Genomic DNA, 8,216 nt, shown 5'->3' with positions numbered 1-8,216 from the left:
AATAATAATAATAATAATAATAATAATAATAATAATAATAATAATAATAATATAGCCATAGCAGTTAAAGTCAAATTGTAGCACTTTAATTATGTAGTGGAGAAAGGGCCCCAAGTAGTTAAAGAAGCACTGTTTTAATAGATCTTTTCTGATTCTCCCTTCTCCCTTTTAATTTTTTGATAGGTTATTGCTCCTCTGCAGCGCTCCCTGGAGATTCGAGAGACTGCTCTTGATCCAGACCATCCCAGAGTAGCCCAGTCACTCCATCAGTTAGCAGGGGTTTACATGCAGTGGAAGAAGTTTGGCAATGCTGAGCAGTTGTACAAGCAGGCACTTGAAATATCTGAAAGTGCTTTTGGAACTGAACATCTCAGGGTTGCGCGTGAACTGGATGCACTTGCAACCCTGTACCAGAAGCAGAACAAGTAAGGAAACTCTGCTTCTGACTCCTTTAAATCAAGTATTTTGTTTTGAAGCAGTGATGGAATTTCATGACATTTAGAATGGAGAAACTGTGGGGCAAAGAATTTAGGTTTGGAGACACTGGGTAGGCAGATTGGGAAAAGGATTGTTGTAGATTTGAGACTGGTTTGGGGAAGGAGAGTTTTCTCCATACTTTGAGAAAGCTCAGAAGGGTTTACACGGGAATCCAGAAATATTTTGTATATACAATACAAGTGTTCACAATATTTTTAAATATGTTCTGAGGCTTTGGAAATGTTAGGGAGGAGTATGATAGGAAGTTGATGTGAAGGAAAACTGATAGCAGTGAAGTGCCAGGACATGGGAAATTTTAAAATAACACAAAACATAACATGTAAGGGATAGTTTCCATTTGGTTTCTTGGATACTTGCATCTACTGAAGCATGTATCTTTGTGCCATCATGCAAAAGAAGCCACTTATTACTTGGGCACATCTCTGTCAGGTTTCTAATAAGAGCACAATAAAAGCAGACATTTGGAAAAATTGTATGTCTGTATGTAAATATATCCAGGATAGTAGTGATATTTCTCTGTATAGTGATAAATGGGCATGATCTCTCACATTTTCCATCCATCATGCAGCCCTGACAACAATTTTTCATAAATTTTCCCTAAACCTAGATCTCCCAATAACATGGTGGTATAGAAAGATTTCCCTGATAAAAGCTCTGTTGATCTCCTAGTCATGTCATTAATTGACTTTGTTTCTGTTCATTTTAGATATGAGCAAGCTGAACATCTAAGGAAAAAATCATTTAGAATTCAGCAAAAAGCTGCAAGGCGGAAAGGCAGCCTGGTAAATACACACAACTTCATTTTGCGGCTCATACTCTTTAGCCTACATTTTAACAAGCCACAGCAAAAACTGTTACATTTCATTTATGGTACAGAATATGGAAGAAACGTGCCCAGTAATTTAATCATTCTAATCATTATAGATTCAGTCACTTTATAGATTTAGGAATTACAGTATTTTGATTTCACTGGTTAATGTGATTTGTGGTTGTTAGAATATTTAGTTAAAAATAGAAGATACAATACAGGCATTTGGGGCAGGAACTGGAAACCTGGTGAAACCTACATGATTGTGCCTGATTCATTACTAAAAAATTATGAGTTGGGGTATTCTGCTACTGATCTTATATTAAATCCTGATTTTCCCTGCTCAAAGCACAGCTCCCTTTCCCCTTTTTCTGAAAAAAAAGTAGTTTATTAAAGAAGTACAAATATTTCCCTAATTATTCTGAGGAACTAGCTTTGAGTTGAGTTGAGTTGTACTCAATGAACACAAATATAGTGCCACTCCTTGGCACATTGTGAGGAAAATCTGATGGCCCCTACATCAGGTCACTTAAGAAGCACTGTTAGAGATACTTGGCACTTGGTCATGAAGGAAATAAGGCACTGGAGAAATGGAACTGGTAGATTTTGTCTCTCTTCCCTCACCCTACCACTCCACAACCCTGGAAAAGTTTCAACTACTAGTTTAGTATTTGGAAGCGGAATGGGTTCAATCCTGAGAACAAATTTCATGACTCGATGAGAAGATTCCGGCTAGAAGCAACTAGAGTTTTATAAGGTAATGTGGAGGCTGGCCCTAAGCAAATTACTATCCCTCCTTATTTTGAGCAAAAATGATACTTTGGTCTTGCCCATAGTATGTGATTTCTCACTTAAAAATAGCAAATATTAGAATGTCAAGGCAATATATTTCTCATTGTCCTGTTTTAGTATGGATTTGCACTTCTTCGCCAACGAACTTTGCAGTTGGAGGAATTGACTTTGGGTAAAGATACATCTGATAATGCTCGAACACTTAATGAGCTTGGAGTTCTCTACTATCTGCAAAACAATCTTGAGTGAGTAGTGATGAATGGCCATCTACTTAGAATACCTTCAGTTAAGACATCAGCAACACCATAAAACTCTTTACTCTCATGTAGAAGTGGAAGCTTCAAATAGTTCTTTTGCATATATGTACATTCATACAAACACACACAACATTCTGTGTCTCAGTGCTGTGCTTCATGCAGAGGCTGTTATTTTTTAAATAGACTTAGTTATAACGTGCAAGTATTTTCCAATGTACAAGCTGTCTGTATTTGGAAAAACACAAGTTGGCATAAGTTACAAAAGAGCACATGACAAACTAGTACTGAAGCATAATTTTACATCCAACTTTAAAAGCCAATAATATGGATAGTGTAGTGCTTAAGCATGGTATTTATTATTATTATTAACCTTTATTTATGAAGCGCTGTAAATTTACACAGTGCTGTACATGCAATCTTTTTAGTTAGACGGTATGAGACAAGGATCTATTGAGCTCATCTCAAGAGTTCCCTAAATTTCACAGTATATACCTACTTATCTCCCTCCCTCCCTCCTAAGTAGATTTGGCACTGCTCTGCATCTTGGTGAATGGCTATTACCGTGTGCACAAGTATATAGCAAAGTGTAAACATACACTGAATATAGGGTAAACTTCCTTGCAGGACAGCAGAACTTTTTCTGAAACGCTCCCTGGAAATGAGAGAACGGGTTCTTGGGCCTGACCACCCAGACTGTGCCCAGTCTTTGAACAACCTAGCAGCACTGAACAATGAGAAGAAGAATTATGACAAGGCAGAAGAGCTGTATGAAAGGGCACTAAACATCAGGAAGAGAGCATTAGCACCTGACCACCCTTCTTTAGCTTACACTGTGAAACACCTGGCTGTGCTCTACAAGAAGTTGGTAAGAATTGGTGCACTTGTATGGGTGAATTTTGTATTCATCATTTTAAGTATAGAATAACATCCCTAGTATAATCCTTCTGTAAACTGTATAGCTGGCCAGATGCCTTTAGGATGATTTGTGACACCATGGTAGAAATAACAACAGGAGTGCAAATGGCTGGTTCCAGAATAAACAACAACAAATGCCAAATTAAAACTCCACTTCCATGTACCAAGCCAAGATGATTACTTATTATATTTTTAATTTGCCCACAATTAAAACAACCTTTGGGGAAATTACAAAAAATGTAAATAGATTGTAACAAAAGAACTCTGGACAAATTACAAAAATCAAAGAGAATATTACAAAAACTAAACAGAACATATGTGTTCTGCACGAGGGATAGCAGGAAGCCATTTAGAATAGAGACAGGTCCTTGACATTCCGCCCAAACAGCAGAAGCATAATAACTTATGCTTATACATAAATATATTTAATTTTGAAAGTATTAGTCAAGTTGTAGCATCCAGCTTTTCTTAAACTAGATTGATTTTTAAACAAGCTCAACTGTTTATAAGTGTTCTGAAATGCTAAAAAAAGTTTGTAGAAGTGTTTCAAGCATGTTTCATTTATTTCCCAGGGAAAGCTTGACAAAGCTGTGCCCCTGTATGAGTTGGCTGTTGAAATCAGACAGAAATCCTTTGGTCCAAAGCATCCAAGTGTGGCTACTGCTTTGGTAAACCTGGCAGTTCTTTGTTGTCAAATGGTACGTTTCCTCTCTTCCTTCCTGTTACACTTTTTACACTTGGTGTCATGTGTGGGTGCTGTCCACAGTCCATCCTGCTCAAAAGGGGATTGTGAAGACACACCCAACTAAAGATGGTGGCAAATTTGGGTGTGCAGTGCTGGTACCCTGGTGAGATCAAACTCTTCTACCCAAAAAGGCTCTGAAGCTGAGTGTAAAGTTCAAAAAGGAGGGAAGTTTAATTTAAAGAACAAAAGAGTTTTCTCCTCCCCAGCTCTAGATAAAAGATACTTTATTTGAGTGTCAGCAGTCTTCAGGATGTCATCTCTCTGGGTTTGATCTTGGTTTGATCTCCTCACTCAATGGAGCTGGTGCAGGGTCTTTCATCTCCTGAATTCTTTGCCTTGATGTAGGTAACTAAAATGACTAACTTGTTTTTGGTAACTAAATTGGCTAACATACTTGGTAACTAAAATGGCTAAAGTGTAAGAAATGCCCTTTCCGGCTGCCTGGGCCTGCTTGCCACCGAAAGACAGCTCTCTGCCTACTCACAGCAAAAGACTGCGCCAACTAAAAGCCTCAAGCTACAACAGAGCATGCTGGGAAGGGGCAAACCAAACCTGGAAAGAATGCAGGGGATCCTATAGCTCCTCCCACAACTAATACAATGAACTTTCCTACACTAAAATATTATATGGCCTGAACCAACACAAAAGAAAATGCAGGGGGAGATTTAAATAGTCCTGGCAGGACATCACAGGGGTATTTGTGCCCTCTGGATGCTTTTTTGACTTACACCTCCTATCAAGCCTGACCAGTATAGCCATTGAGGGATCATGAGACCTGCAGCTTCAAAAAACATCTAAAGGGCTAAATTGGCCATTTCTCTTATATTGAATCTAGAGTATTTTTAAGTAAAATGCATGAAACTGAAAGTGAAAATGTTATAACTCCAGCAGGTGAGGATGAAACTTGGTATTTGATCTAGACTTAGTCATACACTCACTGAAATCAGTGGGGCATGTTAGTCATGACTACCTTAAGACTCATTGAAGATTATCACATAGGGGGAAAAGGGGGAAGAAAAAGGCATACTCCCACAATGATTGCATGATTGTGCATCACATGTTCAGACGTCGCACTCAATCGGGACTTGTCCCAGGAAGAAATAACCATTAAATGGGAATAAACTATTCACGGGACGTCTTGTGAATAAGCTTCCCAGTACCGCAATTGAAGCCTGATGCAACTCTCCAGTGAAAGTCTTTGTTTTCTAGCAAATAACTAGTTTCTTCCCTTAGGCTCAGAGTCTTAAGATGGATTTGAATTGCAGGAAAAAAGGGAAAACATTGTCAACATTTTGTTTTCTGGTTATCTTTTATGCTCCATCTCTAGAAAAAACACTCTGAAGCCTTGCCTCTTTATGAAAGGGCTCTGAAAATTTATGAAGACAGCTTTGGGCGTATGCATCCTCGGGTAGGAGAAACCTTAAAGAATTTGGCTGTGCTGAGGTAACTTCTATTCAGAGAATTGATCCAATGTATCAAGCATTGTTTATCTAATCCAAATGCTGCTTAATCTTTCACTTGCTCTTAGGTTGCTCTTTTCACTGCAGCCAACAGAGCAAATGAGATTGCACATTCCTTTTTGTCTGTGAGCCTGTAATTTCCATTAGAGTGAACGTGAGATGCTTTGCAGAATGTTCCTCCACCAGAATTCTTGCACCCATGTAAAAATAATCCCTTGTCATACTGAAGAGAGTCAACCCACTTTATACAGCAGTCCACCACAAATTCAGGGTTTTAAAAATGTAATGAACTGGTATAAGGACATCCTTCATATATTTGCTGATTTGTGGGAGCTTTTTAATGTAGTTCCTAGAAAGTTAAGAGAAATTATATTCTATCATTTTTCAATTCCAGAACATTTACAGAATGGCAGTACAGTGGGCCCTGTGAAGGTTTGGTTCCACCACCATCCTGTCCCCCATGGATACCAAAATCCATGGATGCTCAAATAGCATAGTAAAATTGTATCCCTTATATAAAATGTCAAAATCAAGGTTTGCTTTTGGGAATTTTTCAATTAATGAATGCAAAATCTGTGGATGTAGAGGGCTGACTGAATGCTTTTTATGAACTAAAGGTTATTACACAAATCATAGTGTGATCCCTCATGGGCTTTGAGCAACTCAGGAGCTGTCAAGGCAGCTTGATTCTACCTGTAGCCATTTTATCCCTGTTTCTGTGTTGCCCCTGCCGCTTCACCCCTATTCAGTTATTCCAGATACCAGGTTCAGTGCCCTAAGAATTAAATGCCATTCTTGTAGCAATGTGGATTTTATTTTGGGGACTATTTATTGCACTGTGTTAGTGGTACTGCTTTAGTCTTTTAAAGCATCTTAATTAAACTTTCTTCCCTTCCCCATTAAGCTATGAAGGAGGAAATTTTGAAAAGGCTGCTGAGCTCTATAAGAGAGCCATGGAAATCAAAGATGCAGAGACTTTGTTGATGGGTGGAAAGGCAGGTTCCCGTCACTCATCAAGTGGAGATACGCTGAGTTTGAAAAGTGTTTTACCTCCCAATGCGCTCCTGCAGCATGCACGAAGGTGATGCACAGTAGAACACAGAGGCCAAGAAGCAAAGGTCTATCCAGCACCAGTGGAATCAAAACTTCCTCCAGCTGCAGCCCTCCATGACTGCAAAAAGACACTTCAAATGAGTGGATGAGAGGAGTGATTACTAGTATTGGCAATGGGATCCAGCTGAAGTACAGCATTGGATCATGCCTTGAAAGTACAGCAACATATTCTTCAAAAGTCTGTAATAAAGTTTCAAAATAATAAGGATTTAAGAGGTGGTGAAAGGTGGACACCGTATTGAAAAAGAAATAGATGGTGGTGGGCCAGAACATGTGTCTAGAACAGTGTTACCTGGACACACATTGAACTGTTTTCAGTATTGCTAAATATTGTGTGGCTCTATCCAGTTTTAAAAGTTGTGTTGCTTATGACACATAAAACCTGAATATATGGGGGCTTGTGTCTCGTTGATTTCAAGAACTGAGCTCTTAGGTACTTGTTTACTGACTTCTATGCATTAGACTATGTGGCCTTATCTAAATATCATTAAGGTTAATCTGTATTTGCACTGTCAGATAATTATATTCTACCTCTTTCAGAAGTATTTGGAATTAGTAGAGCTGTTTGTATGTACATCATATTTGATAACCATGTATCCCAAAAGATTTAAGTATGATGACCATGGACTTTTAGGAATATTTTCATTGTAGGAAGTAGTTCTTCCTACTACTGTAGAGAGCTAGTACAATAATAGTGGTTTGTTAGGCTACAGCTCTGGAAAACAGGGTTTAAATCCCAACACAGCCATGGAAACCCATTGGAAGACCTTAGACAAGTCACATTTTCTCAGTCTCAGAAGAAGGCAAATGTAAAACCCGTCTGAACAAATCTTGCCATGAAAACCCTGTGATAGGTTAGCTTTAGAGTCACCATAAGTTGAAAACAACTTTAAGGCTGACAACAGCACTAGAAAGTAGTTCTAAAGGAAATTGGTAGTAAAGGAAATTGCATTAAGGGTCTTTATACTTAAACAGTAAAAAAACAAAAACGATGTTTCATGTTCATCTGTTCTCAGGTGAACATTTATATGTGCAGGCATTAAGTTCAGAGGCTTTGATCTCAATGAGATTAATACTTTTTTATTACTCTTTTAGTCAAATTTAATTTTATTAACATTTGTGTGGAATAGTAGATATAACTGGGAAGATTATAGTGTTTTGAAGAAATATTTCATAAATGGTACTATGAAGCCTGGTGTAATTTTATTTAAAAATGTGGAATGGAAAAACTGCTCTTAGCTACTTTTAGCATGGTATCTCAACTGAAAACTATTTATTGAAAGTAGAAACTATGTTCCAAAGCACACTGCAGAAATTATCCAGTTTGGGACCGCTTTAACTGCCCTGGCTAAATGCTAAGGGATTCTGGAAATTGTAATTTTGTGAGTCATGTAGCCTGCTCTGTCGGAGAGCTCTGGTGCCACAATAAACTTTAATTCCCAGGATTAACTAGCACTGAGCCAGGGCAGTTAAAGCGGTCCCAAACTAGATTTCTGCTGCTGTGTTTTGGACCTGCTTTTTGAAAATAGAAGCAAAAAAATTCAGTGTTTATATGAGACTGAGTCTTATTCCAGTAATGATCAGTGTAGCAAGGATGGGCAAAATATGGATCCCACAAAGTCAGTTTT

General features: G+C 38.2%; 1 protein-coding gene across 1 annotated transcript in view; it reads left to right on the top strand.

The window, feature by feature from the left end:
- Window positions 1-7,946, top strand: part of NPHP3 (nephrocystin 3) — a 42,116-nt gene extending 34,170 nt beyond the window's left edge. The window contains 7 exon segments of the mRNA XM_042473510.1: window positions 184-425; window positions 1,205-1,280; window positions 2,216-2,343; window positions 2,980-3,220; window positions 3,843-3,968; window positions 5,343-5,458; window positions 6,380-7,946. Of these exon segments, the coding sequence (XP_042329444.1) occupies window positions 184-425; window positions 1,205-1,280; window positions 2,216-2,343; window positions 2,980-3,220; window positions 3,843-3,968; window positions 5,343-5,458; window positions 6,380-6,560 (1,110 nt within the window). The 3' untranslated portion in view covers window positions 6,561-7,946.
- The last annotated feature ends 270 nt before the right edge of the window (window positions 7,947-8,216 follow it).

Source organism: Sceloporus undulatus, chromosome 6 (genome assembly GCF_019175285.1).
Source record: "Sceloporus undulatus isolate JIND9_A2432 ecotype Alabama chromosome 6, SceUnd_v1.1, whole genome shotgun sequence".
Classification (NCBI taxonomy): domain Eukaryota; kingdom Metazoa; phylum Chordata; class Lepidosauria; order Squamata; family Phrynosomatidae; genus Sceloporus; species Sceloporus undulatus.
This window is presented reverse-complemented; position numbering and strand designations above follow the sequence as displayed.